Raw genomic sequence first — 22940 nt, 5'->3', positions numbered from 1 at the left:
TTCCAGTGTACATGCAGGTTTGTGCTAAATGTGCATTCAAGCTTTAGGCAGCTCATATTTTGCTAAGGAGGTCTTTTGTTCCTTAAATGCCCTCTCTAGCTGGGGGTGCAGCACAGAAACCTAAAAATCATGTAGCTTGCCTAAGACTTTTCTTTGTGAGGGAAGATTGGGATAGAAATAGTCTTGTGGGCCTTTGTGCCTTTGCTGTCTGCACCTTCCCTTCCACTTGGCAACATGTGAAGCATACTGGGACATATTTTGGAGTTGCAGAGTGGAGGTCCTTCGTGCCCCTGGGAGAAGGGCAATTCTTCACTGTGAGCAGACCCTATCCACTCTGCCCCATGTTAACATCAGCATTCAGAGCCATGCAACCTCCCTGCAGCTTAGGACAGGAAAACCTTTACCCTGCTGTGCTGCTGCTGGCCTGTGTGAGACTGGCCTGGGTTTAGGTCTGTGGGATTGGCTGCTGGGACTATGTGCGAATAATCTGTACTTATGATGAGGCGACATGGGATTTTGGAAGACTGCCTTGTCTGGCACATCTGAACAACACCATTGAAAGCAGCAGCATTACAAAACCATTGCCATGATAGTAAGGTAAATCCCATACAAGTATCCTTTACAGTGTGTACAGTGTGATGACCCAGTACTGTGCTTCTACTCGTAAAGATCTCATGGTGATCTCAATGGGAGAAAGCCCAGGTGGAAGCTGTAGAACTGCACCTTGTTGGTGCAGGTACATATCGGTGACCTGTAAATGAAAGATTTCTGTTCTTTGGACAGATAAAGAAAGAGTTACAGTGGGCTATACTGATACTCATAATTGAAGTAAATTCAATTTTGGAAAGAATTAGGATTTTGAAAAGGTATGTTCTTAAAAGTTTGAACATCTGTCTTGTTGGAATAGGGTTCAACAACTAAAATATCCCAGACTTGTAGTGTAAACGGAGTGAGTAAAAGTTGTGGCAAATCATAACTGTACCAGAACCACACACTAGTAGAAATTACTTCCTTGGCTCATATTGGCCAGGTCATCATGTATCCTAATACACTTATACTTCTGTAAGACACATCTGTAGAGGAGAAACATTTTAACTTCTGTGTTCAGAAAAAAGTTAAGAGAGTGAACGAATCTTCCATAAAAAACATGTAAGACAAAGCCATCCTTTACCAAGAGTGGCATTTAATAAATCATAACAGCTTTTGAGAGATAGCTGCTTGACCCATGCTTCTCCCAGCAGTCCCAGCAACCCTAAAAACTGAGCACTTTTCATGCTGCAGTATCTGGGTGCTGAGTGCCACCTGTCCTCTGCAGGGCTGTGCTCCTCATGATGAGCCCTTCTATTTCATGACTCAACCCAGCTACATGTTGCAAACTTAGAGAAAATACGGTGCTACATACCCCTGCCAGTATGTTATGAAGATAGCATCTCCCCACACTTTCTCTGGGGATTCACAGAGAGACCCTGTACTTAGACTTGCTTTCTGCATTGGGAGTTCAAACATTTCCAGTGGACTACACTTCTAGTCTGGAAAGAAAAGCCCTTTCTGAGCATTTCTAGGAGTTGCTTTAAAAATAAGAGGCTGTAGGAGCATTAGAACTTGCCTTTGGATTTTTCACCAAAAAAAATCACCATTAAAGGTGGAAAAAACAATGTAGATTCTTAATTTATGTTTGCCCATAAAACTCAACAATCCTATTTTACACTCCTGTCAGAAAAAAAAAGTCTTATCTGTTTCAGATGAGTGAAATTCTGAGGGGCTGTTTTGGACAAAAACTATTTTCTGACACATTTTTTTTGTACTTGATATCTACTGTATTTTTGCAAATAAATATTAACCTAAAGGATGCATTTCTCAGCTAGTATAAATCAGCACAGCTCCACTGATTTGAACAGGGATATGCTGGTTTATGCCCACTGGGGATTAGCCTAACCAAAGGCTTTGTAAGCTTTTTAAAGTTAAAGGAACGGTCTTGTTCTGTGTTTAGGTGATGAAAGAGAGGGAGAATTATGAGCGCAGATTAATGTAAACTACAGCCTTAAATTATAAACTATGGAGTATTTTGAGGGCTTAAAGACTACTACATTTGTTGAGAAAGCCACAAAATTACAGCATATATTATATATATATACACATATTCCACAATTATTCAGTAGGTGGCAGTTAAAAGCCTAGTTGAGCTTTGCAGTCGCCATTTAGGCAGTAGCACCAGCAGAGGCTGGAGTCAGTCCATCCGTAAAAGCAGAAAGAAAGAGAGAGGCTGCGATAAAGCCAACAAAAGCATTAGCCACGGCCCAGGCACTGGGGAGAAAGCGGGAGAAGAGCAGAGCTGCCAGAGCATTGAGCCTCCGAGCACACAGCAGGCAGCAGCCACCACAGGGCGCAAAGGAAAGCAGCAGGCAACAGAGCTGCAGCCCCCTTGACCAAGACAGGGACTTCTTTCTGGTGGAGGAAACCCCGGGCAGAGAGGGTGAACAACTGGTGCGATGACAGAGAGAAACTGAAGAGTGCTTGGAGCTTTCTGTTCCTATACAGGTAAATTTTTTTCCATTGCTTTTCTACCTCACCTCATACAATGAACATATAGCTTCGCACTGAGATTAGAGATCTTTTTTTCCTTTGGCCAAAATCCACAGTCATCACTCAGGCAAAATTTCCACTGAAGTCAGAGTTTTGCATGAGTTATGACTGCAAGATTTGATCTAAGCATATATCTTATGTAGATAACATGGCATGCTATAAGCTGGGGCTGATGAGGAAGCCAGAAGCTGGTCACATGCGTACTGCCCAGTTAAACAACATCATTCTTCTGTGTGCTGGGATGGTAGTAATGGCATCATAACCTTTTATTTTAAACTGTCTTTCATTAAAACTCAATGTGCTGAATTTTGCCCTAGTTTATACTGCTGCCACCACAGTGGTTTAAGGAGCAATTGATTTTTTTTTTAAAATGAAAGCTACATTCTAACTTATGTGAAGAAAGAATACAAAAATGTTGAGTCTGAATAAAATAACATCAGATGTTGCTTTCTTTGAAACATATACAACTTTGCAGCATTCCACTGACAGGCGGACAATATTTTATTTGTTCGGTAGATTGTGCCTCTCTCAGTTGAATGAAAGAAAATAAATCATGAAAGGCCATTCTCAAGTGTCTGTGAGTGACATGAATTCAGAGTTGATAATACTTCCTCTCTTGCTATCTTCCCTGTGAAATGTGGGATGCTCTGTATGCTGCAGCACTCAGTCACAGCTGGGTGAGCCCAGAATGGAGCAGCAAGATTTGATGTATTTTATTCTTAAAGCATTTACTGAATGTCTTGTTTTCATGAGTATGTAGTCATACGTGAATACATATATGCCTGTTTATAAATGCACACAGGTGTAGGTATGTAATGTGCGCATCCCCATATCTTTCCATGTAGAGAAAGCTGTTGTAAATGATTGCTGTTATTTCTTTGTTAGGGTTACAGTTTACTGTATGGGGAATGTTTGCAGGACTCTCAATTTGTAATTCTGGGTCAGAGGGCTATTTTGGATTCCCCTGCCCCCACCCCCCCCTTTTACTTTTCTGACTGATGGACTTCACTCATGTTCTGGGGCTGCCCCCTGGGGTCCAGCTGTGCTTACTAAATGCAGTAGTGTCTAATTCTCACCAAAAGTCACCCGTGACATCCTTCAGTGGCTATGAAATGTGGTATCCATCCATGTTTCATGCTCTCTGTCATGCTGCACACCACATTCCTGAGGCTCTTGCATGACAAACTGTCCAAACATGGAACGGGTTCAAATACACAGCTGCAAATCAAGAACCCCATAGAACTGGGGCAATGTTTGCAATGTACAGATATTTATCTTCATCCCTGGGACTAGAGAAGGATGAATGGGTATAAATGGACAGTGAAAACACTTAGGCCGGAAGGTTTCAAACCATTACGGCAGCAAGTTTCTGAAGTAACCTTCTCATTGAAGTAGTAGAAAGAAAGGGCTCTAAATGCTTTTCAGTTAGAACTTGATGGAAAGGATTATGTGAAATGGTTGCCTGCAATGGCAAAGAATTGGATTTGATAATCCAGAAGGTCTCTTTCAGTACTAAATACCATTCTTATTCTTCACTGGGAGTTGCCTGCATTAAAAAGTCTCTTTGCAAATGGGTCAAGGTCTTTGGAAACACAGTTTTCCACACATCTCACATCAGAGCCAAATGAAAGCATATTTATCTTCTAGGTTGTGCTGCACTGTTGTTTACACCACTGTGGCCAAACAGCAGACACACACGCCCTGATGGTCATCAGTCTGAATAATACCCCCTTCTCACAGTGCAGAGCAGAGCTCTTTGGAAGATGATTGGAGTTCAGAGGCCTGGCTCTTTCTGGCCAAGTGGTCAAGATTATATTACACCAGCACTGCAGTCTGTAGTACCAACAGAAATAGTAGATAATATATAAACTGATAATGCTGCTCCTGAAGTTGTTACTAGTGCTGATTCTAGTTTCCTCTGAGGATCACCTGATAACTTTTCTTTGTGCCAACCATCACACCTGCCCATATAAAGACCCCACCGTCATGTGAAAAAGCAAAGGCTCACACTTTCATTGTGACAGTGTGCATTATTGCTTCAGACTTAGCTTATTTTAAAAACCTGCAATACACAGTATTCTGTTTCAAAGGTGCTCTTACAGAATGACAGCATTCAATCCCATGTTCCCTTTTCCTCTACTTCTTTCTTTTATAACCTGATCCTTTTCTTGCCCTCTTATGGTTTTGATCTACATACTACATTGGATTGTTTTCAATTCACAGTGTACCTCAGTAACTGTTCTGTAATACCTAATAAGCTGCATTTGAATGTTCCAGCTCCCAGATTGCATGTGAGATCAGGCAATCTGTACACGTAAACTGAAACAATATTCACTGTGGGAGATATGGTTTAGTATGTAGGGCTGATTCCAAATATTTGTTACTTCCCCTATAATGCTTTGTATAACTAGGCTTAATTGCGAAAATTTTAATATTACATACAAGAAGAAAAATGGCAATTGTGTGAAACACGAATATGTAATATTAGCAATATTAGTTTCCTTTTTAAATGATCAATTTCCTTAAATGTTGCAGGGAAAAAAAAATCTTGGAAAATTTTTTCCATTTATTATTTTTTACTTTCCTCTCAAAGGTTTTTAGCTATCATCAAAAAGATACTTTCAGTGCATTCTTATTGTTGCACTAAAATTAAAATGTGCATTAAATTATCTTATCTTAATGCCAGAAAGACATTGGAGAAGACCCACTGAGTGACAATGCAACTGTATGTATTAATTAAAATAGAAGACACTTTTTTTGCCTTTTTGAGAAACCAAATATTGATTTGTTTTCAACCACAAAATATTGATTACTGTATAATTCTTGAAATTATATCAATGGAAGACAAGAGCAAAATTTCAAAAAGAGTGTGTCAAGTCTGTGACAAACACACCTTCCCGCTCACGCTGAGATCAGGAGCACTTCCTCTCGAGCAAATAAATTTGAGTTAAATATTAGACTTCATCTGAACTGAAAATCAGTCTCTGATTTCTCTGACTGTGCAGGGCTGCAGTACACTATGGCAGCAAAATGCTGCATTACCTGACTGCAAGTAATGGAATTGATTTTAGCTGAATCTGAATAAGTTTCAATGAAGTTATGACAGCTTCTTAGTATCCTCATTTAAAATAGGTATGTAGAATAGCAACCATAATAAAAGAACAAATCCACTCCTGGACTGGAGATGTTTTCTTCCCAAAGTGTCCAGTAGTTCTGATTTAAAATTAATGCAAAGCTAAGAAAAGGCGACCTACCCTATTTTACTTATTGTGATGTATTTTCATATTCTCCTCTGAAAAACAGCTTTTATCTGTTCTGAAAAAGTTAGATATTTAAATAATCAAATATTAGCTAACATCAATAGCTAAATATTGTTGTGAACTCAACTAAAAATATTACAGCTTTCTCAATTTTTTTTTCTCTAACATTAAAATGCTACTATGTGTTACTGCAAAAGTAATTTTTAATCTTTAGAATACAGTCCTTATAATTTTGTCTACTGCAACAAGAAAAAGAAACATGAATCAAGAATAAACTACTCTAAAGGCTAAACCTACCTTTCTTACTTCAGAACAGAATGCACTGAAAGCTGAGGCAATGATGAAGAGTACTATGAAATTGCTTTCCTGTTTAAAATTTTTTTTAAAATTTCAGTAAGAAAAGTATTCAGTTTTGTGAAAGTCCTGAGATGCAGATTTGCAGACTAATTGTTAAAGAAAATGCACTTTAGAGTAAAAATATATATATATATATAATTTTCCCTCCAAACCAGATTGTGGTAAATTGCATATCATAGAAAGCAAATAGCTTCTTGTGAACATTTAGAAACTCCAATCAGAAAGCTGTCATTCCTGTATCATACCCCACAGTTATACTTTAATTGCTGGTTTTCAACTGTTTCCGATTTGCAGACAATCTTTAGTGGAAGCACAGGCTTCTTACTAGTGCCTGGAAGCATATCAACAATGGGATTGTATTACTTAATTACTTGTCAGGGATCCTTCTGGGTCCTGAAACCCACTGTATTAACCTCTTCACAAGTTATTGCCCAACAAACAACTTGCAAAATATATTGTATTGGCTGGTAGGGTGTTTGGAGGACTTAACATGCACAGCTAGGACAGCAAGACAGATATTGATATTATCAGTTTAAGCAACATTGTTTTGAATGGGCTATTATTTGGGCAGTGGAAGAGTGTTCTAGTGGTCAGGATAGCAACCAAGCTATCCTTTCCAGCCCAGCAAGGAAAAGTATCGATAGCAGTTATAAGAATAATTCAGAAGCCCTTAACATTTAATAATTCTGCTTCTGTAGAAGACTTGCTCAGATAGACTCAAATTAACATTACGGAGTTGAGGACTACAGTAGAAAGGCAAAAGGGCCACTAGCCTTTTACAGTTTCTACTGCTGAATTGAAACCAGTCTTCCACGGACGCGTGATCCTTCTGTGCAAATACACACATTTATAGGGAACTAGCTTGTTGCCTGTGCTGGGATTTTTAAAATGAATCTCACAATTACGCAATTTAGCATCCAAAGCCTCTAGAGCCAAATGATTATCTGGGGAACTTTCCTTCTTTGTTTGGGTTTTTGTAGTGTTTTGTATGTTTCTAACTTTCTCCATTCAGGAAAACTTAAAAGCAACGGAGATGCAGAGTAAAAAGTCACCTGTTTTGGCTAGTGGATATCTGGAGAAGCAGAGTTTCACTACAGTGTGTGAAGTCATAGCTAATTGCCATAAAAAGTATTCTGCTATTAAAAAACAGAGGGGCTGAAACATCACACTGTGCCTCTGATCCCACATTTATGAGAGTGACAAATTCCAGTTAATAACCCTGCTGCTCTACCCAGTAGCATAATGTCCTACATGTTGAAGGTGAACATATAACATTGAAAACTGATCTTTCCACCTTTACTCAGGTAAATTAAATCTATTGAAAACTGAGCAAAAACTACAGTATTTGGTCTGTTAAGCTGGGGAGAAAACTCTAAAGAATCAGTCCCATAGGTAGGTGAATATAATGCTGTTATCTTGACATTTTTATTTCTATAAGTGAATTCACAAATACTTAACTACACATATGCAAAGGCTTCTGAGTAGTTTCTCACTGAGTTTTGACCCTAAGCGCTTAAAAGATTAAGATACAAGTTTACCATAATGCTTGAATACATAAATAAGAGTAGTTCCATTTAAGTCAAAGAGGTATCTAACATGCCTAAAGTAAAGCCTGAATTTAAACAGGAACCGAGCCATGAAATTCTCCTTTTTTAATGTTAAGATTAGCTAATGCACTGAATAGGAAATGACAACCAGTAGGACACCTGTCCACCCTGAGTAAACAACCTATTACTGATGTTTCTGCATGAAAGGAATGGGTTTTTCTGTGTGGTAAGTGTGTTCAATGGTGGTGAATCTTGTTTTACGGTAACGGTTCATTAGTATATACATGCTACTCAAGGGTTAGTTCTGAAAGCTCTTGGATAACGACAGAGCAAATCATTTAAGTGTGCTCCTAATTCTAAAGCTCTTTGTTGGATCAGGTCCAGCGTCTTCTGCATTTTCTGCACATGAACCCCAGCAGAGAAGAGAATCAACAGACCCCTCTGCATCCTTCAGTATTCCATCACCAATCCTGCCTTCTTCTTCAACAATCAATGCCACTTTGGTTAAACCTGGTTTCAGAAATCTGTGACACCTATGGCCCCTGCAGAAAACTCACCTAATTCTCTCGCCTTTCTTTTACCAGTTCTTTCTTACCTAGTGAAACTATTTCTGCCAGGATGTCTGCTGGCTGTATCTTAGCCCAAGACCTAGTAAAGATTTTCTTACTGTGACAACTATGTGTTTGGTTTTTTTTTTTTTGTTTTACCAAGAGATCCATTTGGTATGATAATTTATAGGGCTTAAAACAATTTTGAAAATACATTGTTTTAGGAATGAGGTTTTTCAACTCAAATTCTAAAATTGATACCCTGGCTTAATACCTAGACCATATCTGTAGTACAGCAGATACATTTGTAATATAGTGAAGAATCTGTCTCAAAACGCAGGAAATGCTGCAGCCAACATTAAAAAGATTGAAAAAATGAATTTTTATTTTTCTTCCCTTTTCCTTTTCAGATACTTGAAAGCAAATGCTAAGATCATCTAGGCCAAACTCCCCCAAAGCACACCCTTTGTTTCCTGACAGTCTGGTCACACAGGACAGTTTTAGCTTTCTGCTCTGTCTCAGTCCCATCCGGTTTTGAACAGACGGAGCCACTACTTTCACTTCACTTAGAAAAGTAGTTAAATATACTAATTATATAATTAACTTAATTATATCTTTTAAAAAATAGTATAGAGCAATAGAAAATTCTAAGTGATTAATTTTCTATGCAAACGTCAGAGAAAAACAGCAGATTTATGACACTTACCTTTATTTATTTTTCATTTCCATAGAAGATGCCATTTTCTCTGTAACTCAGTCTGGTCTGCTTCCTTCTGGCTGTTGATATAAAATTTTAAGTTGGTATTGCTTTTCTGTAAAAGTATAGTTGAGAATAACTCTGTCATTTTCTGCCATGGCCTATTATGCCATCCAATTTTTGTATTGACTCTGCAAATAAATCTGGAACTCCAAAAGCCCGTGTTCATTCAGATCATTTTTTTAGCCACACTTGGTAAGTTTTACACAGGTCTTAAAGTTAGATCATTAAGTTGCTTTCAGTGTCCTATAGTTGAATGCGGTTTGGCCAACATGACTTATTATATTGAAAAATTCCCATGACATTTCTAACTGCTGCATCTACATCGACCTACCAAAAATCACCCATTTTCTTAGTCTTTCCTCCACTGTAAACAGCCTTTATACCACGACTGCTATATCCGCAGACTTTAAAAAAAATATTCGGTTAGGCCACAGTTAAGCCCAGATTGAAAAAACAGAGGAGAAATATGTACACTATTTAAGCACTTTCTTAAGGACTTTGCTGAACTGGGACCTACAGGTCACATGAACAGAGCCCATGTTCCTTTTCATGATAACAGTTGTTTACATGACACTAACCCAGCTTTCTTTTAGTAAAGCAGTATGTTAGTGCTTGGCCATTCCTTGCTGGGAATCTTGAAGTAGATTTAATCTTCACTGATCATGGAGTATTGTCATTATTTTGAAACACCATTCTTCACCATCCTCCAATGTTAACCGAAACCAATGTTAACATTGGGCAAAATTCAGTGAATAATTTTATAAACTTAGGTCTTAGAGGAACTCCTATCACAAGATTTTAGACTAATGCAAAAACCAAGCTATTACTATGAAAAAACCACAAAATTAGTGCTGCAGTCTGAGAAGTTTCTGGAAGAAACTGATTTGAGCAATTATCAGCACTTCAGCAACAGCAGCATAATCACCTTTCCTAAAGCAATGAGATGCTTTTCGGAGAGTTATCATTAGGTGGAACAGCTGCAGGCAAAGAATTCCTTTTAGGAATAAAAAAAAGATACTTTGTTCAAACTGCACTGGAGACAGTGAAAAATCCAGAGAAATCTTAAGTCAAATGGCTTAATGATCTCTGGCATTGCATAAATATGTTGGCCAAAATACAGTCAATTGCTATTTTCAAATCCCACTTCACACTATTATGCAAAGACTTTTTTTTTTGCATTTCAAGACTTCCTGTTTTCTTGTAGGGAGAAGGTATGATCCAAAATATCTGACACACCTCCCTATATTTTTGGCTTTTAAAGGAATCTAAAAAGTTATAACAATTATTAATAAATATTATTTTGCTAATATTTGTTATCCAACAATATCTGGATAGTATCTGCTAACAAAAGCATCAGAGACTTAAATTCAAGTGCAAGGAAGTCACCAATATATAGATAAACATTTTGAAAAGGCATGATGTCACAATTACTTCTCAAACTGAAATTTTGATATGGCAAAGAAAATTCAGGAAGCACTTTTACTCTAAGTGCATCAAATAATTTTAATTAGCCTCATTAGTACTGTCAATCCATGCATAGCTACTCATGTTGATGTGAATTGGCCAGTCTTCCTCTTATTTTATATAAACATGCAAAGCAAAAAGAGGAGGTATTTTGAACAGATACTTATCTCTGACCAAGGTTTTGCTCAAATATCAGTGACACAGGCATTAACACTATGAAAATACTCTCCTCTGTTAACAAAGATGGCAAGAACCACACCTGCATAAAAGCCAGAGCTGACATAAATCAAAATTGCTACAGCATTTATGCAGTGAAGAAGTCACTATTTACACTACGATCATCAAGAAGCAGATTTTCAAAGAATATTTTGTTCAGTATGAGAATAAAAAGAGTGCCTTCCACAGGGACTAGAACCTCATGTTGCAAGAAAAAGCTGGTTTAACTCTTATAATTTTGTCTTCAGACATGTCCAACTTTCTATTGATTTTAAAAGACCAACGCAAAGCAAGCAAAGAAAAAGAAAGAAAAAGAACAAAAAAGCAAGTCGTGTAGTAAAAGATGAAGACACTAGAAGTAGGAAAATCCCCATTCTTTAAGTCCATCTCCTTTGGCAGATATGGTGAAAGCACCCCCCAAGAAATGCCTGTTTATATAGACAATGGACAACAAATAAAAACTCCTTGTAGATACCTCTTTCCCTCTTGTATGTAAATAATATGTACCTTTTTCACTTTTGATATGGTAAAATGGCCATTAACCTTACAACCATTCTGAAATCCACCTTTTCTATTACTACATTTGGTGCTATTCTTCACCTTGCACCTTGTATCTTTGCATAATAGCGTCATCACTGGATAGCCTGATGGACTGTTAATTTAAATTGATGCAAACTTTTGAGCTAAAAGCATTACTTGTACTTTATTGGATTTTCATCATAACAATGACAATATAAACAGAGACATATCCTTAGACTTTAAAAAAAAACAAACCGTGGCTGACATGAGATGATTTCACCTGAGGAAAAATACCTTTCAGGAAATTAATGCACAGCATCTGACAATTGTTGCATTGCGTATCAGACTGACATCTCAGTAGGACGTCATAAACCCTCAAGAACTGAATCAGTTAAGACACAATCAAAGCCTCTGACTCCAGAGAGCAAAGGTAGTATCAGGTTGTTTTATAAAATGAATGCTACCCTAAAAGAAATCATCTAGCCAAACAATTTCATAGAAATTCGCAACCTGTTACATTTCATGTAAGTCTAACAACGCAAACGTGGTAAAAATCTTTTCGCAGCAAAACCAAAACTGTGAAAAGAGAGTGAACGATTTTTTCTATACCCACTTTAAAGTACCAACTGTAAGCGCTCACCAGCTATGAGATTCTAATCTCATGTTACTCTAAGGGTAAGTATTAAAGTAGATTAAATTTCTGCAGTTATTTTTTGGCCTCCCTATGCCTTTTGCCCTTTATTGCATTAACTATTAATGGCTTGAATACAAACATAAGACGCAAGTCATAAATACAGTTGATAGAAAAGTTAGACCATAAAAAATTATTAAGATAGGTCATAACTCTGGAGATCCAGTGGCTAAACAGAGGATCAGTAACATTGATTTAGTAAGTAGTGACACACCCACATGTAATTAGTCACCCAAAGAACATTAAGAGTTTGAACTGTTAAGTGTGTAATCTGTAATGCAAGGTACTTTGTTTAAACATTTTAAATGCATATTTTTATCATTATATAAGAAAATAACTGATTCTGTAAAAAATTACTCAGTGTCTAAACTGTATCCTCCTGTCAGAACAACCCTTCAGTTCTTTTACTTCCCGTGTCAGAAACAGCTGGGGAAAGAATACAGGCCAACGTAAAGATCTGTAGTTGAGGTTGAACTGGAGGCAGCCTTTTGTCCCAGTGACTAGCCAGCAAAACTCACCCGCAGCAGCTGAGGTAGATCAACTCAAGCCTGGTGCTAGTGGAGCATCTGCAGAAAACAGAGCTGAGTCAGCAGAGGTATACTGAGACTCATTAACTTGCTGAACTTCGCAACCAAGCAATTTAAAAATTGAGGTTATGGATGTATGTTACGGAAAGTGCTTTGCCTTTAGGTGAAGATAGTTTTGTTGAACCTGACACTTCAGAGGAAGAGAGTAAATTTTCACTGATGTAGTTTGTGAAAGCAGCAATGGCAGCAAATGAGGCTTTATTACACAAAAAACCCAGAATAAGTCAGTTCTAAAGTGTAAAAAGAAACTGCTGTTTTCTACGTGTAGATATGAAACAGGTTCTCAAAGTAAGAATCAGAGAGGATATTGTACATCTGAAAATTCAGGCTTCTTTCAAGTTAATTTTTCCATACCCACATTGGGCAGAATATCAAAAGCTGATGAAACAATATGGTACTTTATTTTGTCCTGTTGTATGTTTTATTTAAGGTATTTTAAGACAAAATAAAATCAGTATGCTAATAGGGCAGTACGAAAAGCATTAACAAATGTACAATTGGGTGCAAGTGCACCAGTCACACAGCATTATTTTCACTGCAGAAGAATCTCTGACCACATCCACACAGAGAATAAAACCACATGGTAAAAAATATTTAGGGAAGCCTTTCTCTAGTATAATTCTTGTTTTGTTTGCTTCCAGCTCCTAGGCAGGACAAAAAGTAAAATAATCTGTATTTTTTATCTTGGTAAAACTGAGGACCTTTTAGGACTAACAGACCTGCATGTGAGACAAACTAAACAGCAACTAAGGTTGCTGCTCCTTTGCAGCAGCCCGGGCTGGGGAGCAGCTCAGTGGAGAAGGCGCTGGGGCTGTGGTGGGCAGCGAGCTGGGCATGGCCAGCGGCGGCCTTGGCTGCAAGGAAGGCCCACCGTGTGCTGGGCCGCATGAAGAGGACCACGGCCAGTCGGCTGAGGGGGGTGACAGTCCCCCTCTGCTCAGCACTCATGGGACAACAGCTACGGGGTTTGTCCGGTTTTGGCACCCGCGGCAGAGGAAGCACATCAGTGAACTGGAGCAGGTGCAGATGAGGGCAGCGAGGTGTCGTCACTGCATCGCTGTCCTTCCCTGCAGGCTGAGGGACCAGGGCTGGTTCTGCCTGCAGAAGACACAGTTTGGGGGGCACCAAGCAGCAGCTCCCCAAAACCTACAGGAAAGCCACATAGAAGATGGGGTCAAACTTTTCACAGCAATGGATGGGAGGAGGAGAGAGAACAGGTATGAGTTGAAACACAAGTAGTTCAGACTAGATATAAGGGGGAAAAAATCATGCTGAGTGTAATTTAGCAGTGGAGCAGGTTGTCCAGAGAGGCTGTGGGAAATGTCGGAGGTTTTCAAACTCTGGCAGGACAGAACAACCTTGTCTGGTCTCTTGGTGACCATGCTGTGACCAGCAAGCTGGACCAGAGACCTCTTCAGGTTTGTTCCAGCCTGAATTACCCTGTGACTCTATGGTCATTTCTAAAGGCAGTCTGCAAAATCTCCCTAAGCAATAGATGTGCTCTTCTTACCACTGTAAAGTTTTCCCATTGTCTAAAGTGAATTTATTCTACAAATTAAGCCCGTTAATTCCAGTTTTTTCCACTACAAATATACACACTCTTTGCAACAAAATACTCTGTATCTGAGGACTGTTACCATGCCATTTTGTGTCCCTTTAGAAGCTTTTCAAATGCTTAATACTTCATGCCATCAAGTGCCACATTTCAATTTGTTCTAGCTTTTGGGCAACCATATGTGCCAGTTTTCTTGGAGACTTCTGAGTATACTTAAAGCATGAAGTTTAATATTGCAGGACTACACCCAGCTAGCTTTTAAAATTTTATTTCTGTACTCCGTATTTTGCTGATTTTCATGGTAAAAATTTTCATAGTGCATTTTTTCTCATCCTCCCATAGTTACTAGGCTATGTATTATCTCATTGTGCAACGCTTAAGCTGCTTCTGAGGTGAAATAGCCATGTTTTTCTCTCCTGCCTTTTTTCTCACAAAACTTATTAAATTAATTAAATTAATTAAATTAATTAAATTAAAAACTATAATTTTTATGGTAGCTCATACTTTGCGGTTACCCAGGACCCTAAGCTCTATGACTGTTCTGAATTTGCATGTTTGCAGCTCTTAGGTACAACTTTATTCTCAGTGGAACAGCATCCTGCTAGCTTCCTCTGTTCTCATTTCTTGCTAAATACTTTGGGGGTTTTTTTGCTTTCTCAACAGCATGAGCTTCTCGCCCATTTTCCTTGCTCCTCGGAGGGTTTTCCCTCTTACATAAACACATACACCAGTGTTTTCTGAGTCTACTTTTCTTTCCATTCCTTGATTTCTTCTGTCAGAGAGAAAAAATTATGCTTCAGTGCCTCAGGATGAACACTCTTATTTATCAGTCTTTCCTATATTTAAACAGGTCTCTGAGAATGACAGTGACTGCAGCGTAGGAGAGATGGAAGGGGCGCAGCTGCCTTTTGCCTGAAGCCAGGCTGGGTAGGCAGAGCTTTGACAGCTCACCACTTTGCCTCAGAATCAGCATCCCCTGTTGCGCTGGTTATTCTGCCTACAGTGTGGCAGATGTGGAAGTCCAACTCCTTCATCCAACACATTATGTAAAGACAAATGTTTTGAGCATACCCAGACATTAGAATTAGGACAGAATATGATGCCCTGGACAAGGAGGGTAACAAAATCAAGGTATGGTTGTCCAGCAAGATGAAGACATTAGTGCAGCATGGGTAGCCATAGCTTTAATCTAACTGGCACAGGCAGCAACAGCATCAAAGATGTAGAAGCACAAAATGCTTGTGGACTGGCAACTGTGATAAGGTCATCGGGGCTCCACTCATATCCATACCTCTACAGCATCACTGCTATTCTCCCCATGCTAGACAGGAAAAGGATGACTTAAAATCCTGTCCCACAATGCAATCACTCCTTCTGCTGCAGTGAAAATAGCTTGAAGGTTTTCCTTATTCAGCAAGAAATCCCTTTGGGTTGCTCTGGATTAGCTGCTACCCAGGTAACACTGACACGGGCAAATTCAATAGCCTGGCACCAGTAGGGCACTTGGGCAAGATTTCCTATCAAGCAGCCCATTTTCCTAAGAAAAAATATGGGTGCAGCAAATTTTGCAGTTTGTTCCACATGTACTTTTTACATATCTAGCTTTGGTCTGAAAAGTAACAATATCCTAGACTCTCTTCAACTTTTAGGTTCAATTTTTTAGTGTTTATTTGCTTAAATCTCACTCAATATATAAAAAGACTTGTACATGCTGTGTACCTAATGAACTGCTACTGATGGGAGGACAAATTAATCTTCAAGTTTATTTGGATGAATTCTAAACCAGCTACAGCTTGTAATCCTGTGAAAGCTTACCATTTCTGTTATTTAATAATGATTACAGTTTTTGTGGTCCTACTGTTTAGAGACAGGTTTTGTCAAGGAGAACTGACTTCAGGGATCACAGAGTTTTGTGACCTTCAACACGTGCATTTGTCAACCTCAACAATATAAGCCACTTTAAAATGTTGTGATTTGCCTGCACAACCTTTCTGATAAGTATAGCATGTCTCCGTTCAAATATCATCTGCTGTGAAATAAAGAGTCAGTTTACTAAAATGTACTCTCTGGCCTGAAATGCAAGTGGAAAAACACATTGAAGTGGGGCACGTGCTCCCAAAGAGTTAGAAACAAAGCATAGCTGGTGCTGTTACTGAATGACCTAGAAACAAATCTTAGGTGTCACTCAGGAGCGTTGTCCAGTTGTACTGGAGATAGTTTCCCTTACTACTGAAGAGGTATGTTTAGACTAATTGACTGTCATACACACGTATACCGGTATGTTTCAACAATGATTTGAGGAGGCTTGTTTTAGAGACAGAAGAATAATTCAGTTCCTGCAACTTGTTCAGGTCTTGGCCTTGCTGAAATGCCATTTCTCAGGTGCAGTTTTTATTTCTGGAGATATTAGCCCTGTAGGAAGAATACTTAAACTCACAATGTTAATTTAAAATAAGTCATGAAATGATAATGATGGTCTTTTGTTACCAGTCCAGGCTGGACTGCAAATCCTAAATTTACTACTGAAATAAATCACTCTGCAACCCACTGCAAGTCTTCTTAAATTATTACAACTAGCATGCCATCACTTACACCACATTAATTTCTCTTACTGGGAAAAATATCACAAAGTGCACTCCCCACATGTACCTGTATTAATGTCCGTCTTGTTGTTTTTGTATTTTCTTTCCCAGATTTTCCCCTCTAGCTGAGCAACAGACACACCAAGAAACATGCCTGAGCAAAGCAATGATTACAGGGTTGTTGTATTTGGAGCTGGAGGAGTGGGCAAAAGTTCTTTGGTCTTGAGATTTGTGAAGGGCACTTTCAGAGAGAGCTACATCCCTACCATTGAAGACACCTATCGGCAGGTGATCAGCTGTGATAAGAGCATATGCACTTTGCAGATAACTGACACTACAGGGAGCCATCAATTTCCAGCCATGCAACGTCTTTCTATTTCTAAAGGACATGCTTTCATTTTGGTTTACTCTATCACCAGCCGACAGTCCTTGGAGGAACTCAAACCGATCTATGAACAAATATGTCAGATTAAAGGAGACATAGAAAGCATTCCAATAATGCTCGTGGGGAACAAAAATGATGAGAACCAAAATCGAGAGGTGGACAGCAGTGAAGGAGAAGCCATGGCTAAGAAGTGGAAATGTGCCTTCATGGAGACCTCTGCCAAGCTGAACCACAACGTGAAAGAGTTATTCCAAGAATTGCTAAACCTAGAGAAACGCAGGACTGTGAGTTTACAAATTGACGGCAAAAAAAGCAAGCAGCAGAAAAGGAAAGAGAAGCTGAAAGGCAAATGCGTGGTGATGTGAAATTGCACTGGCAGGAGTCAGTCATACAGTCTCACCTGTTGACAATACCCATGTAAAACCGATAGACAGCAAACAACCATACAAGACCCTATTTATCAGTATCTGTTTTAAAAGAAATATTTGCGATTTAAAAAAATGAGTTACTGTGGTTACTATGAAAAAAAGCCAACAACTAAAAAAACATGTACTCTAACTATCAGCAAAAAAAAATCTGGAAGTAAAAGGTAGATGGACCAGGATATAATATTTTGTAGTTTACAGAAGAGAAGAAATTTCATCCTTAGCATAATGTGGAAGATTTGGGAAATCAACTTCATATTATTTATGTTTGCATATAAATGCAAGAGAAGGCAACATAAAATCTTAGAAGAAAAACATAGAAGTGGACAGGAAGAAACCTAGAATGTATAAATGCCTGCGGGGTGGCATTATCACACCCTTTAAGAACACTGTGGACAGACAATTCTGTGCAATTTTCTTCACCGACTGGTGGGGCAGTATGCATAAGGTAGTCTCTGATCTGCTGGATAAATGAACTATTTCAGACTAAAAGGAAGTACGGGGATAGCATATTTCATAGGAACAGATACTTTCTCTACCCTCCCAGCATGAGATTTCTTTCTACTATGATGGGGTGTTTGAACTGAAGGACGAGGAAAGGCCAGCCCCTGTAGGAGATATGGGGATCATCTTCTTTTATGGACCCACCACTTCAAGTATGACCTGTACTTATCACCCCAATATACTTCAGAAGAGCAGATGCGTGCCTGCAGAAAACATCAGACTGTATAAAAATGGTGTATATATACAAACAGAAATGTTCCTCAGGGAGGACTGGCTGGGGAGTCCCCTACAAAAGCCTCTATGGGAAAGCCTCAGTTCAAATGCTGCTGATGGTTAGAAGAACACATGGTGTGATTAGTGAATGAATGGAAAGTCTACTGAACTGGTGGTACTCTTGGAGAGGGGTCTGTGTAGTATACAAAATTTTAATCAAATTACAGATTAGCTGAGAGAAACTTCTTTACGGTACTATATTCCAAATAGAATGGTTTTGCATTCATGCACTACTAGATCTATTGCCTTTATATTGTGTGAAGTGTTTTCTATTTACCATTTAAACTCATTGTTTGAACTGCTGTAACTGTTTATAAAACCAAATCCTATATTTGGAGTTAAGGCCCACAGGAGTCTCTAAGATAAGATTTGCTGGGATAAGTACTACAGGATTTGGCATATTAAGAGTTGCAGTCAGTACTGCGTTATAATGCAATACAAAGTTCAGAATAGAAAAAAACTGGTTCAAACCGCTCTGTCAGGGGAAACTGCTCTTCTCAAAACCTTTGGAAGGGGAAAATGTGTACAAAATGTGAGATTTTCTGGATCTCCAAAGCTTTTTTAAATACAAATATGAATGAATAAAGTGTGTATCCGTCTGATAACAAAGACCATCTAAGATAAAAGAAGCACATACATTTTTTAAAGGACACATCAAAATTGTATAAGCTACAATTTGCACCTTAGGAACAGCTTTGAAATAATAAAAACAAACCACCATATTTTTGGTAAATGTTTATGTCAAAATCATACTATGGGAACATGCAGTCAAGTACTAGTATTATTAGTACACATGCTGTTGCATTAAAGGTATCTTCTAGGAGCTATTCAAATGCAGTATTTGCATTTAAAAATGTTACCTTTTTGCTCTTGGAGGTATTGCTTTCTTACGTTCCACCTTCCAAACAAAACTGCAGACATTTCACAGGTAATAGCTTTATTTGAGAAAGAATTGCTAGAAAGGAGCACAACTTTTGTCATTCACTCAGAAGAAATTCTGGTGTCATTAAAATCAAGTGTAAAGTTCCTACTGGTTTCAAAGAAGACAGAGTTTTATGTGTCTACTTCATTGCATTAGAAGAGAAAATTGGAGGGAGCATGAAAAAAAGTTAAGGCTTAGTAATAATTTCCTGGCTCTTATACAATGCTCTTTCTCCATAAATCTCAAAGCACTTTACAAAAAGGACAGCATCGTTCATTATCTTAACTTTGCAGGTGATGAAACTGAGGCACAAAGAGAGGAAGCAGCTGCACATAGATTACCCAGCAGGCTAGTGACAGACCCAGGAACAAAAGCAGATCTCCTCAGTCCCAGCTGAGTGCTCGCTCTGCGTTTGGTCAGACTGCCTCTTCACATTCTTAAATAGTTTCTAAAACACATAAAGAAACCTGGTATGGCTTATACAGCTAGGTGCATCTTTTTCTTGTCAGTCTGTCAATAGATCAAAGAGTATTTCCAGATCAGGGACGGAAAACAGTTAAAAGCACTATGTTTAGTAAGACTTTCATACATGTTTATACATCTACTCTGTTTGTAAGCTAGTGGCTGAAGATACTCATCTTCACAGCATGGGATTCCACTGTCGAAACTGGAAAATCAAAACACTGAGCACACTTAAGGAGTAATGGGTCACATGCAGAGATAAGCAGTACAGAGGCCTCCTGCTGATGTTAACACACCAGTTCCAAAGGTCATCATCCATGGCACATGCCTAAGCAGCCAGCATAGAATGATGAAAGAAACTCAGAATAAAAAAGGCCATATAAAGACAAAGATAATGTTAATATTTTTACTTTAACTGGAGGAATTATTTACCCAGTAAAGAATCTTGCAGAATTAGAACATAGGGGACCTGAATTAGACTCAGAAAGTTATGACTGCAAGGATATTACACGCTGAAATTTGGCCCTGGACATTTTTTGAATGTGCCTCATAGCAAGAAAATAGAATTGTATGGCAAAGGTGGAAATAAAACAAGTAACCACTAATTGTTAGGCTTGAGGATCTTCTCTAATTCACAGCTGATTCCTCATCTGCCACATAATAAGCCATGAATTATTTAATGAACTTGCATGTATCAAAGCAAGGCCAGTACAGAAACAATATTACTCATGGACCACAGACAAGAGAACATATTTTATACCCTTACATTGTCATCCTAGTTTATGCTACTAGATTTTACATAAGTTACATATTTGTGAGCTGGTTTAAAACATTTGTTTTGCTATTACTTATACAATCTTTTTTTCTGGTGGTTTTTTTTTTTTTTGTTTGTTTGTTTTTTAACACAGGGAAAAAACTGTAAGGTAAATAAAGAAAATACACAGCTTTATTACATTTTGTGTTTTCTTTGGGAATGTGATATCAGTGTAATAGAATCTTTAAAATGTACAGAAAAGATATGACATATTTAAAACATATAAGATCTACAGTGAATTTTAGCACCCAGAAAACATTATCTGGACAAAATTACTCTTTACAAAGCATGAATTTTTTAGGTATATATGAAATATTAAGATACATAGTTACCTTGAAAATGTGTTGTTGCGATTTCATTAGCAAATAATTTATTCAAAAACTCTGGATATGAAGTCATTTGTGCCTACAAGTTTCTATGTTTCTGGTGATGTTCTGAACATACAAAATAAAGTTTTAAATGGAAACACAGTTTGGAAGAAGCGTTTTTAGTGCCTGCATTGTGTTTGTTTCACAAGTATATTAAGTATATATTTTTTAGAAGTTTTAAAGGCAATTGTCTAAATCAAAATAGATTCTTACATGTTAGGCAGTGTCCTAAAGTCTTCAGCTATACAAATCAGACTCCTGAAAAGTCCTGAGAGAACTGAAGCAGTATTATCTTATTTAATATTTACTTTTCTTACATTATATTGTGGCAAACACCTACATTTTCAAAGAAATCTACCTTCACAAAACACAGATTACGAATGGGTGTTTCTTTTGGCCATCAAAAAGCAAAACAGTTCTGGAAGTTAGATTATATTTTATGATTTACTTTAAAATATGACAAATAAAACTCAGTGCTTGTGCAGAACTGAAACTTGTTATATGTATCCTGATATTCCTCCTCATTTCTACCAAATTCCTGATGTTTTTGTAAAATACCCTACTACTGCTTATTGTATTAACACCTGCTTCAAAAAACATCAAATATAATGCTTTAACACTTCTTGCAATTCAGAAGATGTAACAGTTGTTCAGTTGAATAATTTCTATATGTGAGCAGTAATTCATACTCAGCAAAGGGAGGTATCAACAAACAAGCTTGAATGTTTACACACATTTGTAGGCATTTGAACCAATGATTAAATATTGAGTATTGAATGCAAATTTCATGTCACTGTGAGGTAATTGGATATGGCAGTCCACAAAGCTTTTTATTTTTAGGAAAAGATATCCCCAAACTCCTCATAATTCCTATTATTAACTTTTTTCTTCTAATACACCATCATTTACTGTGCTTGGTCCTGATTCTGACACAGCCTACTGTGCCAAGTCAGTGTCCTGGGGTTTGCACAATATAGTGGGTAATTTTTTAATAGGTATTTACCCTACCATATTCCACAGAACCATCACAAGCATTATGAAATTTGCCTGCCTCTAAATTTTTTGTCATTAGTTACTACTCCTGCTTCCCACTGGAAAATATTTTCATTGTTAAAACATACCCTCCTTCAAAATTGTGAATGCATACTTGACACATTTAGTTCACTGGCATTTTAATTGGCCTTTTAAATGGCATGTCTCATGCACCTTTCTAATTAATCCTCAAGTTTATTTCACATAGTCAGGTCAATGGTGTCTAAAGTCCCAAACTGGGACTAACTTAGACATTAGACTAAGTCTAAAACTGGGAAGAGAGGGAGAGCAGAGCTTGAGCACCTTTGAAAGTATATACCTGGATGTTCATTGTGAAGGATAAAGACTCTGCTCTAAATTAACCAGAGGAATATGGAGTTTAGAGAAAGGATTAAGCCTCTTCTGTTTCATATAGCTTACCTTAGTTGAGCACTACTTCTTATAAGGAGTCATAGTGGACATATTGAAAATCATAATGGAACTGAAGTGCAAAGGAGCATTTGTTGTTCAGTCAGGTGTATTTGCTCCTCATTTAGATGCAGTTCCATCATAATGGAACTGAAGTGCAAAGGAGCATTTGTTGTTCAGTCAGGTGTATTTGCTCCTCATTTAGATGCTAAGAAATAGCCCACAATGGGTCCTACCTGTGCATCTCTATCCTAATGCTCTGAAAGCTGTGGATGACAGTGCCTGTCACATGGAAGGTGACATTGTATTTATATTCATTTCAGTAGAAAAAGCACGAAATAAAGAAGCAGAAGAGGTGTTTTTCCATAAGGTGTGTAAGGCAATATTTTTTCTTCATATATAAGAGGAGAAGGATCATTTTTCATTACCTTTCAGAGACGGGGAGAGCACTGAGATGCCAATCACTCTAACATATATCTGCGTTATAGCAGCTTTTGCTCAGTGCTGTTGTAAAGATCTTTTGACTCTGGTACTTCCCTCCCTTATTTGGTTCAGTTCCTGCTGCTGGTAGGCCTGATTCTTAAAAGAAACTGTTGGCCTATTTATTAATTTGTTCAGGGTTACACACTCTTAAAATCACAATATAATGGCACTGTATGCTTAGGTATATGAATTTAA

At 38.0% G+C, this 22940-nt stretch overlaps 1 protein-coding gene across 1 annotated transcript; it reads left to right on the top strand.

Annotated features, from left to right (window-relative positions):
* The first annotated feature begins 2207 nt into the window (after nucleotides 1-2207).
* On the top strand, nucleotides 2208-20914 carry DIRAS2 (DIRAS family GTPase 2). The gene is made up of 2 exons (XM_064438682.1): nucleotides 2208-2538; nucleotides 16781-20914. The coding sequence occupies exon 2, from the start codon at nucleotides 16820-16822 to the stop codon at nucleotides 17417-17419; it is 600 nt and encodes a 199-aa protein (XP_064294752.1). The 5' UTR covers nucleotides 2208-2538; nucleotides 16781-16819; the 3' UTR covers nucleotides 17420-20914.
* The last annotated feature ends 2026 nt before the right edge of the window (nucleotides 20915-22940 follow it).

The sequence above is a fragment of the Phalacrocorax carbo genome, chromosome Z (assembly GCF_963921805.1).
Source record: "Phalacrocorax carbo chromosome Z, bPhaCar2.1, whole genome shotgun sequence".
NCBI classification, from domain to species: domain Eukaryota; kingdom Metazoa; phylum Chordata; class Aves; order Suliformes; family Phalacrocoracidae; genus Phalacrocorax; species Phalacrocorax carbo.
This window is presented reverse-complemented; position numbering and strand designations above follow the sequence as displayed.

What these genes read in the sequence shown, in the direction of transcription:
- DIRAS2 (XM_064438682.1), top strand. Translation starts at nt 16,820, where the DNA reads ATGCCTGAGCAAAGCAATGATTACAGGGTTGTTGTATTTGGAGCTGGA.